The 23,742-nt window shown below is 34.1% G+C and overlaps 1 protein-coding gene across 1 annotated transcript in view; it reads left to right on the forward strand.

The window, feature by feature from the left end:
* LOC106461145 (leucine-rich repeat-containing G-protein coupled receptor 5-like) overlaps positions 1-23,736 on the forward strand; it is an 89,660-nt gene extending 65,924 nt beyond the window's left edge. Inside the window, exons 9-17 of the mRNA XM_022388292.1 lie at positions 244-387; positions 1,656-1,796; positions 6,075-6,140; positions 6,987-7,130; positions 7,867-7,938; positions 10,866-11,158; positions 13,794-13,976; positions 17,046-17,284; positions 19,521-23,736. Of these exons, the coding sequence (XP_022244000.1) occupies positions 244-387; positions 1,656-1,796; positions 6,075-6,140; positions 6,987-7,130; positions 7,867-7,938; positions 10,866-11,158; positions 13,794-13,976; positions 17,046-17,284; positions 19,521-21,899 (3,661 nt within the window). The 3' untranslated portion in view covers positions 21,900-23,736. The remainder of the gene's footprint in view (positions 1-243; positions 388-1,655; positions 1,797-6,074; positions 6,141-6,986; positions 7,131-7,866; positions 7,939-10,865; positions 11,159-13,793; positions 13,977-17,045; positions 17,285-19,520) is intronic.
* The last annotated feature ends 6 nt before the right edge of the window (positions 23,737-23,742 follow it).

Raw genomic sequence — 23,742 nt, forward strand, 5'->3', positions numbered from 1 at the left:
TATATACACACACACACACACATATATATATATATATAGAGAGAGAGAGAGAGAGAGAACTCATTTAAATGGAATATAAAGGAATGAGATGAATACTAAATGCGTGTACAAACTACATAATATGTCAATCAAAAGAAACAAGTGAGTGTTCGTAACATCTTTAAAATTATGGTATTATATGTTTCAAAATCCATTAATCTAAAATCAATAGAATTTAAGAAAAAGTTATATTTTATTTTTAAGAACGTTTGCAGACAACAAGATATCCTACCTTCCAGAAGAATCCTTTAAACACAATCCACAGCTGACACTGCTGGAGATGGGCCAAAACCCTATTGTGGATGTTGAACGATGCGCTTTCAGCAACCTACCAGACTTGAAAGAATTGTAAGATTTCTAAGTCTCTTTGCTATGGATCACATGAATTTCCTGTTCACCATTGTCAAATTAACATCGTGTCCTTCCAATCTACCTTGACGCAGGTTTTAAATGTTTGTAATGAACTTGTAAATGAGAATATTCAGTAATAGGTATCTTTTCCTTCACTTATAGATTATTGTTTCTTGAGATAATCATTCCAGTTACTTAAGTTATTTTACTGTTTACTGTTTATTTATTCATTAAATATATATCCACGATAGCATAGCATTCCAGTTCAAATTTTTAATCATTTTTTCAATAAAGTTAGAAGAAAACGACCTTTACTCTACAGATAATAATTTGTTTAATTTCAGCCAACGTTTCTTGTACTACAGCCCTGAGGAAACCACAATATTGAAACATTAGTTAAAATAACGTTCTTTTATTATTAACTGGAGAGTAAAATTCGTTTTTTCTAACGTTATTACCAAAATGTTCAAGTCTTTTAGTACGCACTATAAGTTCTGAAAAAACACCAAAATAGTTTTAATTTTTCACCTAAATGTACTTAAGAACAATTTGATATTATTTCTTTATATATATATTACTTTTAACTTAGTTGTAAATAATCTGAAACATCTATATTAAAAAACATCTAAAACTCTTGCGCTAAACATTAGCGAATGATATTTTATTTTAAACGGACTAATTTATGAAATAAATATGTTTTTATGATTGAATTAAAGGTAATGTCATTGTAAATAAAAAGTGAAATCGCATGAACTCTGAACCGTCGATTTGTTTTATGAAACAATATGATTGAATATTGATCTGAATATTAGCTATAAAGCTACTGTTTTGGTAAACAAAAACTTTTATAGAATTGTTATTATTTGGAAAACGTTCATGGATCTGACTCAATCAGGATCCTAGTAAATCCTGATACTATTACTTCTAAGGCATAGAGTTATTATATTCTTTAAAGTGTACGAATTCTCGTAGATTTCTCAATTTATTGAGAATTCATCCTCCCAACCTAGTTGTTCAAGGTTTTTATAATCCTAACAGAAAAACTTTGAAACCGGAAAAGTATCAGATTGAAATAATGCGAGTACTCTATATAATTGTATATTGAAAATTGGCATACAAGACAATATTGTCCGAAAACAACAGTACTAATTTACCAGTCTTTGGACTAAGTCAAGTAAGTAATAACCTATAAAGATGAATTAAGAATGATCAACAAAGATCAAATAGAAATACTGTTCGACTTATGTTTTCTTTTAACTTTTCAGGATTCTCAGAGAAGCCCAAAAACTCAAAGAATTTCCTGACCTAGCTGGTACAACTGCACTGGAACATCTTCGTTTAGATAGGAGCTTACTAGATTTCGTACCTCACAAGTTTTGTGCTCAGACACCACACCTGAAAAGCCTGTAAGATCATGAAACTGAAGACAAACATTTCTTTGTAGTTTTCAAGACTTATATAATTAATTATTGAGTCTCTGTGTAAAATCGACGTATTATAAACTGATTGTTATAAGCTGATTTTCGAAAAGTTTCTAGATATCTCCGATAAAGTAGCCTCAAGTTCCATTCTATTTGTTTAGTAAATAGACTGATGAATTGTTAAAAAAGACGTATTTCTATGAACGTTTATAAATTAAAATATGTAATTTAAATAGAAAGTACTAAATTATAATGAAAAACAATGAAAGGATAACAGTATATTCTCATGTGTGATTTAATATTACTACACAATTTTTCGGGGTAGTAATTTTATTCGTTATGTTATTTCTAATATCAATCGCTTAATCAAAGCTTATGAACAAGCTTAGAATTTTCAAATTGTAATAAAAATTATTGAAAGAACTGTTTCCTTCAACCGTAAAGGTTCTAGACTAACCTCATATCAACCACAGATAGACTAACAAATCATTTTCTTTGATTATTAAATTGTTTACTTTTAATTTGTCATCTTCTCTCGTAAAAGGTAAATAAGTCAGTAAATACGATGACATTCAGCTGAAACCCATGAAACTGAGGTTAGACATCGACGTTGTTACCATGAAGTCTTAATTACATAAGAAAATGAGGAAGAGGCAGTAATAGTACATGAAACCTTCCAATATTCCAAAATTGTTGTAGATCATGATACAAGGAAATAAATTCTGGTAGTAGAAAGAAAATCAGTTCTGCGATCTGACGTCGTATTGTCTGGATTGTATGCTATATGTCGACAAGTCAATAGCAGGACCACAAAGAAACAAGTATAGTCATGTTCGTCTCGGGTGTCATTTTTTTCTATTGATCATCAAATGAAAAGATGACGCACATGGTAAAGGAAATAAGCCCCCCCGTGACTCAGTGGGCTGATAACACAAAAAAAGTCGAGTTTCAATACCCACAATTGGCAGATCACAAATAGCCCATTATGTAGCTTTGTACTTTACAGCAAGCAAACAAAGGAAAGAAAGACACGCTAAGGTTATATAAAAAATTATTTTACCTTCCAGAAAAGAAGAGACGCTGGTTCGTTCTATTCCAAGTAAAACTTTTTTTTTTGGTTTTTACAGACATTAAAATACTTTTTTAGAAGTTACGACTATCTTTACTAGTCTAAGGTTTCCAGGAATAAAACCAAGGGCGAAACCCTATACATAGTGACAAATGTGACATAGTACTATAGATGAAATATGTAAAGTGCAAAGAAGGTAAAGTTTTTGTTATAGACATTAATTCTTAATATTTTTGAACATAGAAAATATATGTGAAAAAGTATCTCACGTACAAATATCAAATTATTGCAAACTAGCTTAGAAAATCTTTCAAATGGATTATACAAAAATCACGTGACTTTTAATAAGTTTTACCCATTTTGTAAAAATTACACAATGTATCCTAGAGGCCATCATTCTGTTTTAGTTAAGGTATACGTCAGCTCAACTCTATTAAAAAGAGAAAAACATTTATATATCTTTTTTTTACACCATAACATTACTAATTGGTTTATATTTACATTTTTGTGAGGTAAAATTACAAAAACTTATATGGAAAGCAATATGTGAACAGTCAAACGAACATTAAAGCGAAACACATATTAGAAAACAGTAGCCTATCTCGAACACAAAGCACGACTGAATTTATTTAAATTCCATTTCTTTCTTTTTATTTCTTTTTGAGCCTGCTGCAACGGTTCGATCTTTGGTTGATGTAAGGTTAACACAGTACACTACTTCAGAACCTGAAGGAAGCTGTGTTTCTACTGTTGAAGAAAACAATTTTTAAATTCTCTTTGAGTCTGGTCCAACAACTATATCATTTGAAGTCAATAGTCCCACACAGAATAAGGCTAAGTTCTGGCTAAACAACTGAAATGATCCATCATTGTTGAGATATGAAAACAACAACCTGTTGCATCCAATATAAGACCTAGCCTTAACATTGTTGTTATTGGATTAAGAATTTACACGCTCTGATAGTCCTCGTGGAAGACAGTTCTAAACATTGGTAGAAACAGTACATCTGGAACATAACGAAAGACTGAGATGTAAAGTCTAGTTCTGAACAAAGTAACGAGAGTACATGAGACAATAGCCTTAAACCTATTTTACATAAAAAGGGAAATACAATTGAAAGTGCACTGATATTATAACACTCGAGAGAGGGAGTAGGTTAGCTTTGGATTGGCCTTCCTCAAACTTAGGTTAATCAGAACAATTTACAGCAAACTATGGTGCCCAAGGGGACCTGGAACACCTCTGTTAGCAGAGTCAGAACAATGTTACGGTCCTAGGACAAACTCCCAAATGAGCCATGGCGCATTATAGTTTCATCATTTCAGTGGTTTTTGCTTAAATGTCTGGAGAACACTCGAGAATTCTTAGCTTTGAAAACGATGTTCTGTAGGTTTATCCACATACACCAATTGATTGGATAAATACACATCAACTTATCCAACGACTAGCAAACACTTTAGACAAAATAGACCGAATTACGTTGCCTTTAGGGCCTACTCCTATTATGTATACTTATCAAATTGCGCGGAACTCTGCAAGTTGTTTCATTTAATTGAAACCAAACCAAGGCTATATACAGAAAATTAGACAAAGTGTATAGTGGATTTTCGTCAAAGACAATATTAATAAGCAGAATTACTTTGTATACTTAAAATGTATGGTAGAACTTTAGATTATGACCAAAAGATGCTATTTTGCCTACCAACAGCAGAAGCCTTAAATCTGAAGATTGTTTGGTGTACCACTTACGATATTTCGTAGAAAATGCTCATCCGTGATATGGATGATACATAGTCTGATAACGTGGTCAATAACACTCTCATAAATTTTTGCAATTCAAGTATATATGGGTTCATTACAAGGCCTGATTGATCGGATTACAGAAGATTTTTTTTTTGGCTGATAGCCAAGGTGACTAGACCTATAGTATAAACAAACAGATTTGTCCACTGATTAATCGACTTTTTTGCTTAAGCTTTTTCCACCTTTTCCTCACAAGCAGCCATGTTCACCAGAATTGAGGTTGGCCAGTCAATATATATATAATAATTAAAGATATCTTATTGAGAAAAAACAGTTCGTTTTTTTTCAGTTTTATTCGTCATAATACATAATGTTTTAAGTATTGTTTTTGTTTCTTGTTAAAAGTTCCAATTTGATTAAAAAATAAGTAGGAATTTGAAACAGAAGAATGTGCCTTTATCGTTAATATTCGCCCATTTTATAGTTAAAGAAATTGGGTTTGCATTTTTGTGGTGCTCTGGACAGTTTCAAAAGAGAATGGAAAAAAGTTATATCCTTCATCCCATTTAAAGTTATCAAAGCGATTACATCTTCTCATTTAATATGTATGCATAGATTCTAAGCGCTAACGATTTTCTTAGTTTTGCTGTTCTTATATGTTGTCTATCTTTCTTACATTACTGCGACTTTAAAGATTTTTCGAAGCCGCGGATGCAATGGTGACGGATATTTAATATCATTTTTTACATAGCACTAGTCTACGGAAATAATGATTAATCACTCATAATTACACTGGAACTACCTCGTAAAATTTTATTGACCACGTGTAAAGATTGATGTTTAAAGATAACGTAAAGTTTAAGTAAATTATGGAAGAAAAACTACGAATTTAATTTATAGAAACAACCAGAACTTAATGGCTTTCCAAAATTCAGTAAAGTCAACTAAAAGCTACAAAAGGAACGTAAGTGGAAGTTTTATAAAAGATCGTGTGGCTATAAATTTGTTTATAATGTATTAAAAGTTGAAATTTATGCACATTTTGATTGTAAACAAATATCTTACGTGCGTTCAAAAGCTTTAATAATAACAAGCTCATTTGTTTAAAATATTAACCCTGATGTCGAAATGTGCGATGATTAACTACATTTTTCTTTGCTTCGTTTATCTTGCACTCGCCATTTGTGTTGTAAGCTAAAGTTTTTTTTTTGTTTCTACACATGAGGAAGTTTCTTCATGAACAGCAACAGCCTGTGGTAACGATTGTTGATTCATCTCGACGTTTCGGGTAACCGAATACTGGAAACGGAAGTTCTCCCAAACGTTACGCTACCTCATTCTGTTGTTTGTTGTCTATTAAGAATTTTCTCCATATATCCCAGATACACAGCCATCAAGTTGTTGCTGTAAAAATACAGACATTCAAAAACTAATTACTCCGTTTTTACAGGATTCTGAAATCCAATCGACTCTCTAAACTTCCAGTGCTTCTAAACTGTACTGAACTTCGACTTATGTAAGTAAAATTTTAATTTTTGTGTAAGTGATCAACACTGATCACGATGTAATGTCATCTGTGTTTAGATCTTGTTATACATGGTTATTATTATTATCTAGTTAGCTTTCAATGGAAATCCAAAAATATATTTCTGATTCATGCCCATCTCACTTATCCCATTTAAATGTTTGTCCACAAACATCTTGAGCTAAAAGTTAGCTTATTATAAAGCTTCGAAAAGACATTTCATATTATACCTAATATATGTTGTTAGTTGTCGTTATTAAGCACAAAGGACTATCTGTGCTCTGCCCACTGTGGGTATCGAAACCCGGTTTCTGGCATTGTAAGTCCGCAGACATACCGCTGTGCCACGGGGGGTGGGTGGGGTGGGGGCTATACCTAAGTAAACAAACGACTGAGTTAAACGTAATTTTAAAAATACACGCTTTAACTGAACGTCAAAAGTTTGATTATGCAAATCGATTTTAATAGGCCTGTTTCGCTATTTATTTACTTTTCTAACCCTATATCTATTTATCCCCTCCCTGTAGTTATCTATACGTGTTTCCTAAACAATAGAAAATAAGAATGACAATAAATTTACTACTACATTTTATTGAGCTATTAAAAAGGCGTTAGTAATAACGCTTCCAATGGCATAGCGGTATGTCTGCGGACTTGCAAGGCCAGAAACCGGGTTTCGATACTCGTGCTGGGCACAGCACAGATAGCCCATTGTGTAGCTCTGTGCTGAATTAAAGACAAACCAATAAACTTAACCATAACAATTGTAGGTTCGTTTTCAAAATCTTTCATAATTCTTTTGATTGTATACATATATATTTATATTTCTGTCTTTAGTGATCTTAGCTACAATAATATTGTGAACCTGAGGGAATCTGCATTCAGAGGCCAGAAGAAATTAATCGATCTCTTCCTTGGTGATAATCTTATTGAGCGCATCACTAAGAATGCATTTGTTGGGTTGGACAATCTTCATGTATTGTAAGTATACGATTATATAGTGTTTGTAGTTAGATTCCAGGCTCGAGCCTCTAATTGTTTATATATTTTGAATGCAATGAGTTTCTGATACAAATTTGATATGTGAATATATTACAATACATCTAATAAATCGTTATTATAGTTCAATATAATTATATAATGTCATTTCTGCAATATTTGATGCAATAATGTTTACTAAGCTATTTATATAGTCATATTAGACATACAAATATTGTCTTATCTTCTTAAGGTTAATTTTCAACAGAAACTAAGAAACGAATCCAAAGAAAAATCTGCGCTCCGAGAAAAGACTCGATAGATTTTTTTAAATAATAATAATTTTTAAAACATACTTTATAAGCTTTATAAGGTAACGTTAATTAACTATCTATATTATACAGGATTATTTTTTCAGTCAGATTTCTTTAAATAATTATTTGTTCTCTAAATTTATGAAACACTTACAAACAAGAAAAAGTTCAAGATTATACCTTACGATGTCATCTCTTAATTTCTGAACTGCATGAAGGTATAAAAATATAATTTGTTAAAAATAAAACTTAAAAGAATGTATTAACACTGTTTCAATTCATTTCTTGTATATAATTATGTGTATATATATATATATATATATATATATATATACAGAGAAGGGGAAAATAAAATCCACATGACAGTTTGAAATTGTGAATGTATTTTAAACAAAATTTAATTTTGCGATTACTGTTGGTTTCAGGGACTTGAAGAACAATCGAATCACACACATTGATCGTGATGCTTTTTTGCCGGTGTCAAAGCTGCGAGATCTGTAAGTTATAAGACTTTTTTTTGCTTCATAAGTCAAACCTGCTTCCTAGTTAACCATTTAGAGCAAGTGGATTGGTGTTAAATGACTTTATTTGATAATACCATTTTTGCCAACCAGAAGTTTGCATTTTTAGAATAACTGATGAATTGTGTGGATATAGCTGAGAGGTCTTAAGGTCTTCAAAAGAGCAGAAGTTATTAAATTCTACATTTAGGATAGAACTATATGCTAGTTGACACTACACTGTCACGTTTATGAAGGTCTGATTTTCTATGAATTTATATCCGACTCACCTATACTTTTACAAAGACATTCAGTGCGACATTTCTTTCTTAGACTGGTTTACAACTATTTCATCAACGTGTAGCCAAACAGCTGATGTAAGTTTGAAACAAATATGATCACATTTAAAATGGTGGTTAATGTGCCCAGATAGTAAATCCAAGGTGTTCATGGTTAGCTGGTCTATTGCAGTAGAACATTTTCTGCACTTTTATACTATGGATGCACCACAAGAGTGACAGTCACATTGCCTTATGTCAGACAAGAGTAGCCTAAGAATTCCTGGTTGGTGCTGCTGACCATCAGCCTTCCCTCAAGTATATCAGCTGAAAATTAGAGACGGACATTTTGTGGCTATGCGCCAGGGTTATAAAACAAACATATTTAAAACATGACAACGATACAAGGTATTAGAGACTTACGTATTACACTAATTTTACGTAGTATTCTATATGTTTGTGTTTGTTTCAGTAACGTATTTACTTCAATAACAATGTGGATTCAACGAAAGCTAGAAAATACGAAAACATTACTATATAAAATGTTCCATATAAATATAATTATCTGTTCAAGATTTACAAGTTAGTTCCGAAGTTTCTAATTTTTTCAGAAGAAAAGTATATATTTTTAATAAAATGTAACTATGTATTTAATTTTATTACTGTTAATACATATTTTACATCATTTTCATCTACTCTCCTTTGTTCTTCGTGCACATGTATTTTCTTTTCTCTCTTCGTTCCTCTGTCTTGATGTTCTTTGTTGGCAGAAGCTCTAACTAATATCTACTTTATTTATTGCGTCTACTTACTCGTTTTTATGTATCTCGATTTTTACAGTTTTTAAATGGGTTGTAAATACTTTCTTCTCCTTGACTAAATTGCTGTTTGACTATAATATCTTAGTACCAAAATTACGGGATAGGGCAGTTGACTCCAACTAAGACTGGTCTGGTTTTGTTTGTTATGAACTTCGCAAAAAGCTACACGAGGGTTATCTGCGCTAGCCGTCCCTAATTTAGCAGTGTAAGACTAGAGGGAAGGCAGCTAGTCATCACCACCCACTCTTGAGCTACTCATTTTCCAACGAATAGTGGGATTGACCGTCACATTATAACACCCCCAGCTGAAAGGGTGAGCCTATTTGGTGTGACGGGGATTCGAACCCGCGACCCTCAGATTGCGAGTGAAGCGCCCTAATCACCTGCCAAGTAAGATGAAACTGTAGATAATAAAACAATATTAAAATATTTGAAACTTTTACAGAAAAATATAGTTTAGATTTTAAGATATAAAACTATATTTTTATCGTAAACTAAACAATTCTTGATGGAAAACACCTCTTATTTGTAGAAGATTCCAATTATTTGCATAGATAAAATACCGATCACCTGAGGCAACAGATGATTGCCTGAATCCTATAAACCTAATAAATTGTCATAGCGTCGTTGGTCTGTAAGAAAATGAGTAAAATCAAGGCTTAAAGTGGTTTAAGAGCGAATGTCCATCTTGTAGAAACATTACCATCGAATGCCATTTCCTTGACTTTTCTCTTCAAAGTCGACTGCCATCAGCCTATCATCAATGACAATCGAAAAACCGCCAACTGCTGGTGAAAGGCCAAGGAAGATACGATAGAAAAAGCTTATAAAGTGCAATAGACGTCATGCTGTATCAGCTTAATCGATTCCTTTAACAGTGGTCAGGATTCGACTATCTTCAACCGTGCAATGCTAAAGATTTTGCAAAAGCCATCGAATGAAAACTAATAGCTAGTCCGAAGATCGTTTTGCTAAGAAGCAAACAAGAAAGTATGGTTTCAGCGGTGATTAGGACGCTATTTGTAGACATTGGATGATTGGTGGAATAAAATTTGAAAAACAACAGCATATGAGGACTATATGTTGCATAGGATTTTCTGATAAAGGCAGTGTAATGATGTAGAGAACTTCCCGTGACAAGAATTATGTTCTCTGATTCTCTGAGAAAGGTTAATAGTATTCAGAGTGTATGCGAAAGATGCGTTTCCAACACGCTCTACAAAACTTATTCAAAGGCGATAATATAAACTACACTATGTCCATATTGTCCAAAAATGGTCCATAAGCAGAACAGTGACTTCGGCGTTTTTTTAGACTAGCACGATCACAGGATTTTACTCTTATCGGATATCACCACTGTACTCTTCAAGCGATACCTCTGAACCAGTTCCAGATCATATGCTTTGGCTATATAGTTCAATTGAACAAGACATATTTTGTCATCTTATATATTCTATGCCATATCTTATCAATTATAATATCGTGATGAAAGGTGTCCTAGACTAATATTGGGTAAGGTTTCTAATAAAGTGACCAATCAATGTAAATTAAACCAGTATAGATTGAAAGATTTTAAGTTTAAGATATTCTACGCAGAAAACTTAAATGCATACCTCAATTTTATATTTTGAGTCAGTTTTGCTATTTTTATTACACCTTTTTAATTAATGGTTATAGTTAATATGCTCGATATTTTTATACTGTATGCATGAACATTTTTATAGGTTTTCAAACAACATTAAGTACTAGAAAAATTGAAGATGGGTTTCACAGTTTCTAAGTTATGGAGAAGAGAATATGAATAAATTTATTGTGCTCTTTACAGAAATCTAGGAAATAACCACTTTTCCACACTTCCAACCAAAGGCTTACACAATTTGCGTCAACTGAAAACTTTCAACAATCCGAACCTCAAGGACTTTCCTTCTCCAGATTCCTTTCCTTGGATCCACACTCTTGCTCTATCGTATTCTTACCATTGCTGTGTTTTTTTGGCTAAAGTTCACAAGACCACTCCAAGTCCCGCTTCTCTACAAGAGACTATTGTGTGGCTATCCAAGGACGAAGTAGACATGAGTATCTGGAATATTAATATTACTGATGTTTGGCCAGACTACAGTAAGATGTTATGTTTTTTTAATTATGTAGATTTTCATTAGAATTTAAAAAAACAATAATCTAATCGATATCTGTTATCTGCTTCCCAGTGACTCAGCGGTAAGTCTGAATGCTTAAAATGCTAAAAACCATGGTGCACACAGCACAGATAGCCTTTTGTGTAGCTTTGTGCTTAAAAACAAACAAATTTGTTCACCTTTGTTATTTTTAACAGCTTAATCCATGTGGCATCTGAAATGAATGTAGAAATGTTTATACATATAAAGGGTTGAGTACGTTATATGAAAAAGATTTTGAATATGCAAATCAATAAGTCACAGGCGATATTAAGTTAGAGTGGAACGATATATATGTCACAACTAAATGTTAACACTGCTTGGCGTACCATATGTAGTGTGGTGCCATCTAAAATTGATCGCTTTTGGGAAGGATATGTAACAGCCCTTCCCGACGCAAAATATTCAAACACTCACGTCATCAAAAACCGTTTCATATCAAGGATTTAAATTTTCCAGGAGAAGAATATCCATTGTACTTAACCAGATTGGAAAACAAAGATACGTGGATCAACTTGGGAGACCAGAAACATCCAGAAAGAGACCTGCAACAAATTATACTCCATCTGTGATAAGCAAAATGCGCCATCTTGTAACAAATGGGAATCCATGAACACAAAGGTTAGTTACAAAAGCCGTCCACGTATCCCAGGACATAATAAAAAAGGATATTCATAGGGAATATTGACAGAATTCACTTGTACAGAAGCTGCTTATGTGACATATTCATTCAACCGTCGCATACCTCAAGTAACGGGTATTCATGTTATTCCATATGTAGACATATCGGACAAGTTGTCGCCTGTGAATATGCGTGTGATCAGACGTTCAAACGGGCACTGGTAAACCAAAATTATTGTACACTGAATATATTATGAAAGCAATAGAGAGGGGTGATGTGCTGCAGGTCTATTGTCAAGATGCACAGTCGTCAGATAGAGTGTGAACGAATGTGACGACATAGATAGTAACGGCGTTATGATGCTTCAAATTCATTTTAATATAAGGTACTCAACAGCTGTCTATATTATTATGTTTTTAGTGAAATATGATAACTGTAAAATGAAAGACAACTTTTTATATTTAACAGAGACCAACAAAACATTTGTGGTCAAATTAGTATATTTATTCAACAGTACTTCTTTAAATACAGGATTTCTAGAATGATATAAAATAATTCTAATGGAAGATACCAATATCTATAAGTTAATTTGTCTTAGGCCTAACATTAGTTAAGCCTCTAATAAGAACGATCCATATTTGATAAAGAGATAAATTAACACTGTAACTTCTGTACGTTTTTTGCTTTATTTTAATTAGGGCTAAACTTTAGCTACTTAATACTATCGATAAATAAACATATAATGTTATTCTACGACCTAACGTTAGAACTTTTTAAAAATCTTGATAAACTTTTAATATGTTCTTGTTTGGCGTTTTTGTGTTCAAATAAACAATGTATATTTTGCGCCTATACTAACATCAAATATATATATATATTGCAATTGAAAATACACACCAGATGCATAAAATAATGCTAATTTTGTGTATTTATATTTACATTCTCCTAAAAGTAGCTTATTCTGTGTTGATATGTGCTCAACAAATTATATCCATTTGCAATTGCAATATAAATATTTGATGTTAGCACATAGGCGCAAAATATACATTCTATATTTGAACATTAAAACGCCAAACAAACGTTATTTATGTCACTTTAATTCCAAAATATACAACTTTTAATATATATACAAATAAACACAGACATAAAAACATCAATGATTTTACAATAATCCATTTTACGGTAAATCGATCTTGCTTTAGGCATCACATGCAATGAGACAAGATGTCTGACAAAGGAATCCGTTCAATTAACTTTCAATTATGTTGACCACTAAGAGCTAAAGGCCTGTAGAAAAGAATGATTGATGCGATACTACGGAATTTTCTTATGCGATTCACAAACAAGCGAAGAAGAAGGAATTACTCTAATCAGCATATTTAAGTTCCAGGACCCCTTAGATTTACATATGGAATATGATGCATCTCGTGTTTGATGTAACAGAAAAAGTAAAACATAGTGAACATTTGTTTCGAATTTCGCAAAAATCTACACGAGGGCTGTGTGCGCTAGCCGTCCATAATTTAGCAGTGTAAGACTAGATGGAAGGCAGCTAGTCATCACCACCCGCCGCCAACTCTTGGGCTACTCTTTTATCAACGAATAGTGGGATTGACTGTCACATTATAAAGCCCCCACGGCTGAAAGGGCGAGCATGTTTGGTGGGACGGAGATTCGAACCCGCAGATTGCGAGTCGAGCTTCCTAACCACCTGGCGATGCCGAGCCAATAAGCGTGGCACCAGTGTACACAAAACTTTCTATAACTCTCTCCAACAACGTCTTGGATCAAAGTGGCTGAGACATACTGTGTCGTTTAGCTATAGGGTTAGGTAGGGGGACGATCTACTCAGTTGTGTAAAGGTTCGCAACATTCCAGTGTTATTTTAATTTTAATAAACTAAAATTAACTTAGGGTGGCTTCTATATAATGAAGAATATTGAATTTTTTCTTGCAGACAATTTATCGTCAAAGTTTGAAGAGTTTGCTGATGAACTGTGGAAGACCGGGGGTCGAGATTACAGTGTCCCTAACAACATAGCTCAGTACGCAGAAGAATACTTTGAAGATTACAAATCTGTGTATAACAGTGAAGAGTCTGTACTATCTAATTATCCAATCCAGTGTATACCTAAACCAGGTGCGTGATAAAATAAAATAAATAAATGCATTACCGATACTATTACAATTACTACACAATAACCACTTTTACTACAACTATATCACTAATACATTCCTGATCTACGACTTTGATACTCTAAAACTTATACTACCAGTAACTTTTATTCTTTCCACTAAAACTTTTTTGTAGTTTCTCTCACCATCATCGTCATTGCCGTTTAGTAGAAGTGCTATGATTAGTAATATTAATGTTAGATGTCAGAAAATAACTTCAGCACTGAACTTAGTACTTCTACAATCACTTTAATTTCATTTTCCTAGACTCCTTAGAGATTCTTGTAGCAAAATTTTGATTATAGACGCAATGCTGTAAAAATATAAACAATGTTATGTATGGAAGTCACGAGATCGTATTGAGATAGTTAAATTATTTCTGTCGTGCATTATTGATAAAAACCTATGGTTTTAACTTCATTTTAAAGTAAATGTAAGCGTGTATTATAATCTTATGTCATTTGTGTGATTACGGTTCTCTTAGGCTTAATGTCTGCTTGTTATCGATTACGAAAAATCTGTATTTTTTTTCTGAAGTTTTCACTACAACTTTAAAATTATTTCCTACAAATTTTACGCTACGTATGAGTTTAACTTAAAACGGGTGAGAATTAAATAGCAGTGCATTAGAGAGGACATAAGATTGAAAGCCAGTTTTTAGAGACGATGTACAACAGGGTTCTGAAAAAAACGAATAACAAAAGCGTGACATTCTCTGATGACTGAGATGGTTTGACTGGGTAATGAATTTTTTTTATTATAAATGTACGACGTTTCGACAAGATGTTGTCATCCTTAGGTATATTACCCAGTCAAGCCGTCTCAAAACTTTTATATTCTAAAACGTAGTTTTCTCGTTATCAAGTTTGACTCTATTGTTTCTTTTTACACTCCAAAACAAAAACTATTTTTGGTTTTGAAGTATTTATACAGTAGATACGCCGAAAAGGAGAATTTTCAAATCCTTTATATGGATTTATTGGGTATTGTTTGTTGTCTCAAACTTTAAAGGTCTGAATCCTCAATATTTCACCATCATAGGGCCATAATATTAAAACCACAAAAAATACATATTTTGTGTTAAAAGTGAACCAAACAGAATCACCATTAATTAAGAAAAATTAAAGATTTTTGAACACTTCTGTTTATAATCAATTACAGTAACTGTTAGATTACAGTGGTAGAAAAATTATTACATCACCCACTTGTTTTAACACTTTTCTTGCTTCCTGAAATTTTTACACAACTGTGTGTTGTGGAAATGTCAGGACTAGTGTAAAACAGTTATGGACATTGTGTGGTGTAAGCTGACTCATATTTCAGTCATCCAAACATATATATGCGTCTTTATTAACAAACAAACCGTAACAAACGTATTACAATAGACGATAGACAAATACTTGGCAAATAATAAAATGTTCTCTGAGTAAGAAAATCTAGATATAGATATAATTTCATTAATGTAATTGACATAAAGTAGTCACAGAGGCTGTTTCTTGTTTTAATATTTGGTTGTTTCCCTCTGGCCTTGATAACAGCTTGTGATCACCCTGGCATAGAGTGCACGAGGGACTGAATGTAAGCAGGAGTGAGTACATAATGACACACGGGCTTCCTGCAGTCTCAAGGTGCTTTTCAGTTTCCTTTATTACACTTTGTTACCCATTACTTTCCAGCAGTTTTTCATAAAGTTGAGATCCGGGCTGTTAGCTGACAAGCGTAGTGTCTTGATCCTCTCCCTTTGAAGATAATCCTTTACCTCAAGCAAGTAAATAAAACCTAATATGTCTTTTTAATGCACGTGGAGTGAAATGTCTTCTTTGTTTCACGTATACTGCATAGAGTACACGAATATTACCAATCTTTTTAGCTCTATATCATGAAGCAGAGACATCCTGGAATGTGTACTGGTCAGCTCCACCGAAGCGATCCTGAATTGTTGGATTTAACCAGGATTCGATGTACTTGTCGGCATTGACAGTTCCTTTCATAGAATGCGGGGTCCCACACCCTAGCTAGAGACCCCATATCAGCTGACCCTACGGATGTTTCATAGTTGCATTCAAACACGCCGGGTGAAACTCTTTTCCACATCAACATTGTACAAAGTGCTTCCCACCAGACCTGTGCAGGTTGAACTTTGATTCGTCCGAGAAGATCATTTTGCTCCACATTGCTTCAGTCCACTCAGCATGTTTATTGTCCCAGTTGAGCATCATCTTTTTCATCTTGTTGGTGAGAAGTGGTTTCTTTCTTGGTTGTCTTGCTAGGAGACCAGCTGAACATGATGCTGAACGGTGCCAGTGACGTCTGAAGTTTCCTGTCATTCTTCAGTGAGATCTGTAGACGACAGCCGACGATTCCGCATGCTCATACATTTCAGAATGCGATAGTCAGCTGCTGTGGAAGCTTTCTTCCTATCCCTTCTGCCGCTCAACACAATAAGTCTCTCTATATCTCCGCACCCAGTGATTCACAGTAGACTGGTTAAATTTAATTATTCTAGCAATTTGCCGTGCCAAAAATCCCTCTTTGCCCAAAGAAACAATAGCTGCATTTTTTCGTAGAGTTAACTCGCAACGGCCTCAGGGCATCACACGCACATTGCAGCAGATGGACTGCTAAACTGACTCTTAATAAGAACTGATATTTATAGCCAAAAAAGCAACTGATGCAACACCCAGGCAGTCTATAAAGCTGTTGATCTAATAATTAGATAGCATTACATCATCCATGAAATACAATTGCACCTACATTCATTATGGCCTCAAAACAGACGATAATTCCGAAGTAAAGTGTGAAAAAAATTGGGTGATGGAATCAAATTTTCCAACACTGTAATTTCATTCCCTACTTAATACCCAAATAAGTTGGCAATATTGTTGAAAATTCTGTTTTACCGAAAAGGTATTAAAACAATAGATTCTCTCACAAAAAATGAAACAATTAACCAATATTTATGCAAATCGTGTATCAACTTAATAGCAAAATAGTAATAACTAATGTAATTGATATGCACTGGTGTTTTTTACAGATCCGTTTATGCCGTGTGAAGACCTATTTGACTGGTGGACATTACGTTGCGGTGTCTGGATTGTATTTCTACTAGCTATGCTCGGAAATGGTGTCGTTGTTATTGTTCTTCTCTTTGGCCGTAGCAAAATGGATGTTCCTAGGTTCCTGGTTTGCAACCTGGCAATAGCTGACTTTTTCATGGGTGTTTATCTTGGAGTTCTAGCTGTTGTAGATGCTTCTACTCTTGGTGAATTCCGGGTGAGTAGTTTTTTCCAGTTAGAGCAATCAGAAACTAATGACGTTTTTTTTCTGACATATAAGTAGCCAATATTGTTGAAGATTCTGTTTTACCTAAAAAAATATATGTAACAGAAAACAGTAAATCTCTCACACACAAAACAAAACATCAAACAATAAATCGTGTATGCACTTAATAATAACTAATATAACAGTTACCTTACTGCATGGATGTTTTTTACAGATCCATTTATACTTTGTGAGGACCTCTTTGACTGGTGGACATTTACATATCGGGTTAGGATTAAACAGCATCACATGAAATTGAAAGACAGTTTACAAATATGATATAAAACAGAGTTCTGGATAGACGAATAACACGCGAAAACTCTGATCGCAGAGTTTTCGCGTCTTGCAAGACATCAACACAATTGACTTGTCAATTTCTCTTGTGGACTCACACCAGCTAATACAAATTCTACTGTTGAGAGGAACAGCGCTGGACGTGATCGTCCACCTTGTTAATGTGATGCTCATAAGGTTATTGGCGGAGCTAGATTGCTAGAGAGGAGAAATATGTGCTTATTGGTCAAAATATATTTTTATAACTGTAGACGAATATACTTATTTGTCATATATTAAATCAAAATATACAAACTATCAATATCCTATCACAAAAATATTGTTAGAATACTATGAACAACGCTTTTCTTGTATATCTACTCTTAAATATCTCCCTCTTTTGTTTTCAGATTACGATCAGTAAATTTTAATTTTCAGTTGCAGACTTTATTAATTTAAGAAAAGTTGTATAGTAATTATTTTTTAGTTTGACGACAGAATTTTTTCTCTAGAAAAAAAAATGTTCTAGCGTGGCCTCCTGGTTAGGGCACTCGAATCACAATTTGAAGGTCGCGAGTTCGAATTCCGTCGTCGACCATGCTTATCTTTCAGCGTTATAATATGACAGTCAGTTTCACTATTCATCGCTAAAGAGTAGCCCAATAGTTGGCGGTTGGTGGTGCTGACTAGATACCTCTCATCTATCACTCCAAAATTAGGAACGTCTAGGACAGATAGTTCTCGAGCGACTTTTGCGCAAAATTCAACAAACGAACAATTCTTTACAAAGCTCTAGAAAGGTTATTTTTACGTGTTTAAACGGCTCTTAAAAACATATATCGATTAGCCTTTGAAACAAATAATGTCTTCTTATTCTGAGGAGTGTTTTCTTAAACATTCTAAGTGAATCAAATTTTACATTTTCATCTAAAATCATCAAACTATCATAATACATTCTTATGAAACTGAAATTAAGTACTTTAAGTATTTTTACTGATGTTTTAATACATTTGTTTTATCGTAAACGATAACACTAAGTCTTTTCAATGTACTACCGAATTGACTGTTCTTGTACTGATCCTTAAGTTACTTTAACACTGACACTGGTACTCTTTGATTTTTTGTATTTTGCGTATCTACAAATTTTGGCTAGCTATGACACAATAGGCCAAAATATATTGCCAAACATTTCAAGCAATACTAATAAAACTAATGTGTTTATATAAGAAATATTGTGTATAGTCACGTGGTATGAAGTTTAAAGAAACATGTGTATGGCTAGGTAATTGTATCGAGATATTTTTTTTATGTTATTTGTTCATATTTAAAATTTCTCGTCTGTCCACGTTCAGTGAAAAGTATAAAGAGCAGGCCTATTGAATTGACTGAACAACTTAAGAAATTTTTACCTCTTTTATTCTCCAGTACCTGAAACTTTAATATGTAATGATCAGTAGCCCTGAAAATGGGGCACGAGAGAGAGATAGAGTATCTAAAGACATTTCCCATTGTGCCTCAGATAAGCGATAATTTCCCCAAGTTTATTTCCGTCCTTTTTTAAGATAAGGTATTTTTCTAATTTCCTTAGAAAATATATCATATTAAAATACACACTTTGTAAAATTTGTACATTTTTTATCACACATACTGTCCTTTATTAAGTTAAAGGAAACCATTTTATGGAAAATAATTTAAGGAGCTTATAAAATGTTGTCAATTGGTTTACAAGTTTTGATTTTAAGCCTAGTCATTCAAACAATCATTTATAAATTTAGTATCTAAATTTAATATGATAAATGGAATTAAAAATTATAGGTCAGAAGTACAACAAACATCTTTGTTATTAAAACTAACCTCAGAAAGTAGTAACGTATTACAACAGGAAATAAAATGTTCTTTTTTTTTTGCTATGCAGGTGTATGCTATAGCCTGGCAGACATCACTAGGCTGCCAAATAGCTGGTTTTCTCGGAGTGTTGAGCACTGAACTATCAGTATACACCTTGTCAGTGATCACGCTGGAACGGAACTACGCAATCACACATACCATGCACTTGAACAAACGACTTTCCCTCAAACATGCTGGCTACATCATGATCTGCGGATGGATATTTGCTCTGATCATGGCTTTGTTGCCTTTATTTGGAGTGAGTGATTACAGAAAATTTGCCGTCTGTCTTCCTTTTGACACTGAACCAATGGTATCCTTGGGTTACGTTGTATTTCTAATCCTTATCAACGGTGTGGCTTTTCTTATCTTGATGGGCTGCTACTTGAAGATGTACTGCGCTATCAGAGGATCCCAAGCTTGGAATTCTAATGATTCACGGATTGCCAAACGAATGGCTCTTCTCGTCTTCACCGATTTTATCTGTTGGTCTCCAATAGCATTCTTCTCTCTAACAGCTGTCTCTGGACTGAACCTCATTTCTCTAGAGGAAGCTAAAGTTTTTACTGTATTTGTTCTACCTCTCAACAGCTGTGCCAATCCATTTCTTTACGCTATCTTTACTAAACAGTTTAAGAAAGACTGTGTGTTGATCTGTAAACGAATAGAAGAATCTCGAGTAACTCGTGGGATTGGTCGGTGTCGCCACAGCTCCAATTTCTCTAATAGACTCACACCAGCTAACACAAATTCTGCTGTTGAGAGGAAAAGTGCTGGAAGTGATCTTCCACCTTGTTATTGTGGTGCACATAAAGTTACTGACGGAGCCAGATTGCTAGAGAGGAGAAACCAGTGGAAGAGACTGGCTGTAAGGTATTTTATGTGCCACGATCAGGCTGAAGAGTCAGAAAGTAACGACTACACTTACGCTATAGCACAGATTCAGAAAAAAATACAATATGGAACAAAGCGAGCGTCAAGTATATCCAGTGAAAACTTTTCTTCCCGTTCAGATAGTTGGAGACAAGGCAATATCCCATTACGTTTATTGGAACGAGGAGGACATCCAAACATAACTCGAAAACTTTCCCAGGATTCTAACATGTCCTGTAGTCGTCAGGACTCCACTTCTACCTCCACGTTTCGCATGTCTCGCTCTAGCGTAAGTAGTGATTCCTCAAATCCTCGACCAATGCTCTCCACCTTACGAGAACGTCCGAGTCCCACGGAGATGGGTCAACCAGGCCGATACTTAGTGAGTGTGCGAGAAAAACCACCCATCAATGGAGAGCCGTCAACTCGTCTAATGCGGGGAACGGTTAACATTTCTCGAGAGAAACCTCGACTTTGCCGCCAAATAGCTATAGATGAAACCTGTAATCAGCGGCAAACAGCCAAAGGGTTTGACTTGAGAGGCATTCATAAATCTACTCCATTTTCTACATTACGACAAGACGTCCTGTGTCCCAGCTGTTCTAGGAAAGACAGAAGTCCACCTTTAACCTTCAAAAGTAAAGAACTTGAGGAGAAGTTTAATTGCTTTTATAACAGACTAGCAGAAACTAGCCATGAAGACAGTAGTGAAATTTCTACTTATAAAGATGATCATGCCATTGTGTCTAGTGATCAATCCACAGGAGATCAAAAGGTAGACTCGTCAAATACCAATGATACGTCCGTTCCTGATTCGTCTACTCATGACGAGCAAAGCAACAACGTCACGGTCCAACCACAAATTGCTATCAATCAGAACTTAACAAATGATAAAGACCAGGCTAATGAAGGAGGTGGTGTGTATCAGTGGTTGCAAGAAAATTGTAGCAAAAACTTGCGACAAAGGCAGGGAAAGCTTCATGTAAGCACTGACAGCGTCTATGATCCATTCCACCTAAATGTTAGTACAGACAACGTTTACAACAACAAATCTCAAAGTATGACTAGTATTCGATTGAACAATAACTTGTCTCCCAGTCGGAAAGTTGCATCTGATAACTCCCTGAAAAAACTATCATTGAAAAGTCTTCCAGCTTTACTGAGGTCTCTGTCCAGCCAAAACACTCGAAAAATCCAAAAACTAAACACAAAAAGCCATTGTCAGTTGAGGCCAAGTTCAACCAGTAACTTACCATGTTCCAACAGTGAAATTATAATACATCAACATTCCCCTGGCTATTCCACTGAATGGAAATTATCATCCCCGAGGGAACTCCATCGGGTAGCTCGCAGGCTCAACTGGACGCCTGACGTTTATGATGATTGCAACGAAATAAAATGTGAGGCACGTGATCAGTCTATCACACAGCAGACCGTATCTGAAGTCAAAGTGGCAAACTCTATCTTCCAACCAGATAACTCAAGGACTCTGGCGGTTAACGAGAAGATTCTCTTATCCCAACATAAAGAGTAGAATAACATTGTACTTCACTGCTCTAGGCAGTGATAATATGAAATTGTGATAAGTGTGAAAAATGCTAAAAGGTGTTATACTTAAAAAAAATGTAGTGTTAGCAATTTCTAGCGTTAAGTCGCCACTTCACTCTACAATATTATATTTATGAAATTTGAAAATGTTCTATCCTTTCTCAGTGAAAACACAGGAGTTATTAGTAGTTCGAATTTCCAGATTCTATTCTTCTTTCGTAACCGAAGTAAGAAACCTCAAACTTCTCATTAAGTAAGATAGATGTTATAGACGGGTTTGTCTGTAAATAATTCTCCTAAACGCAAGCATTGCTATATTGGCTTAGCTGGAATTAAGAGCTGATAATCTACGAATAGTAATATTCAACTGATCGTATTTTTTGCCAGTAATGTTCAGTGTCAGTTAGCCATGCTTTTTTATTTTGGTAGAAAACTGTCGAGGATTAATGCCTAAGTATGTACACGAATTTATAGATTTGTTTACACATGAAATACACCTTGTAGTATTGGGATAAACTGGCTAGTAGGGTGGCGAATAGCATTTTTTATACTCAATACTGGAACAACGAGGTTGAATAAGAGTAAGGACATAAATCATATAAAGATGGAAGACACAACAGTAATGAAAAGTATAGTTTAAAAATAAAAATAGGAAATATTAAAAGTTAAAGTTATGGGATAATGATTGAGATTAGTTTTCAAGTTTGATCACATTTTAAGCCGCTGCCTTACCACCTCTAGAGGATGGTAAGATTCGGGGTGGATATCCAAAATACGTGTTTTATCCCTTTGTTTTTTTTCTTACTTGTAACCTAGACTATAACCTAGTGAGGTTCGTACTAATGTAATAAGATAAGAAATATACTATCTTTGAATTACACTTTATAGTGTTTCTACATAATTCTAAAAGTGTGATAGTGTTCTACATGTATATATTTATAGTAATGTTACAAAAAAAATGTTTACTGATTAAAATACGAAACTGTTACATGTCTCGAACAAAACTCTCATGAGTAAACAAACAGCTGTCTACTCACAAAAAAACAACCTAGATAGTAATGTGTGTCTCGTGAGCAATAAAAAATTGCCCACAAAAAATAATCCAGATAGTAACGTTTACTTAATGTTTGTCTCATGGACAAACAAACAGTTGCCTCCTCACAAAAAACAACAACAACAAAAACAGATAGTAACATTTAATTAATGTGTATCTCATGAGCAATCAAAAAGTTGTCCCACAAAAAATAGACAGTAATATTTAATTAATGTGTGTCTCATGAGCAATCAGAAAGTTTCCCACAAAAAACAATCCAGATAGTAACGCTTACTTAAAGTTTGTCTCATTAACAAACAAACAGTTGCCTCCTCACAAAAAACAACAACAACAAAAACAGATAGTAACATTTAATTAATTTGTGTCTCATGAGCAATCAAAAAGTTGTCCCACACAAAAAGAAAACAGTGCAGATAATAACATGTACTTAATGTCTGTCTCATGAACAAACAGTTTCCTACCCACAGAAAAACAACCCTGATAGTAACGTTTACTTAATATCTAAGGGGCAGTTTTTGTATACCTCTGATTCACTTCAAGGATATACAGACATTAAAAGTTATTTGTGAAAGAGATACGGTAAGAAAGAAATACAAAACGTCAAAATGAATTACACAATTCTGTTGACGCTTGTGAAGAGTTTCTAAAGCTAATGACTTGAGTACACTAAAACTTCATAGTAAAAGGCTAAGTTACGTCTACGAAGCATATTTCTATGAACCCAACAGAACTTGTTCTTCCCCTTTGGGCCCGGCATGGCCAGGTGGTTAAGGTG

The sequence above is a fragment of the Limulus polyphemus genome, unplaced genomic scaffold, assembly GCF_000517525.1.
Source record: "Limulus polyphemus unplaced genomic scaffold, Limulus_polyphemus-2.1.2 Scaffold37, whole genome shotgun sequence".
Lineage (NCBI taxonomy): Eukaryota > Metazoa > Arthropoda > Merostomata > Xiphosura > Limulidae > Limulus > Limulus polyphemus.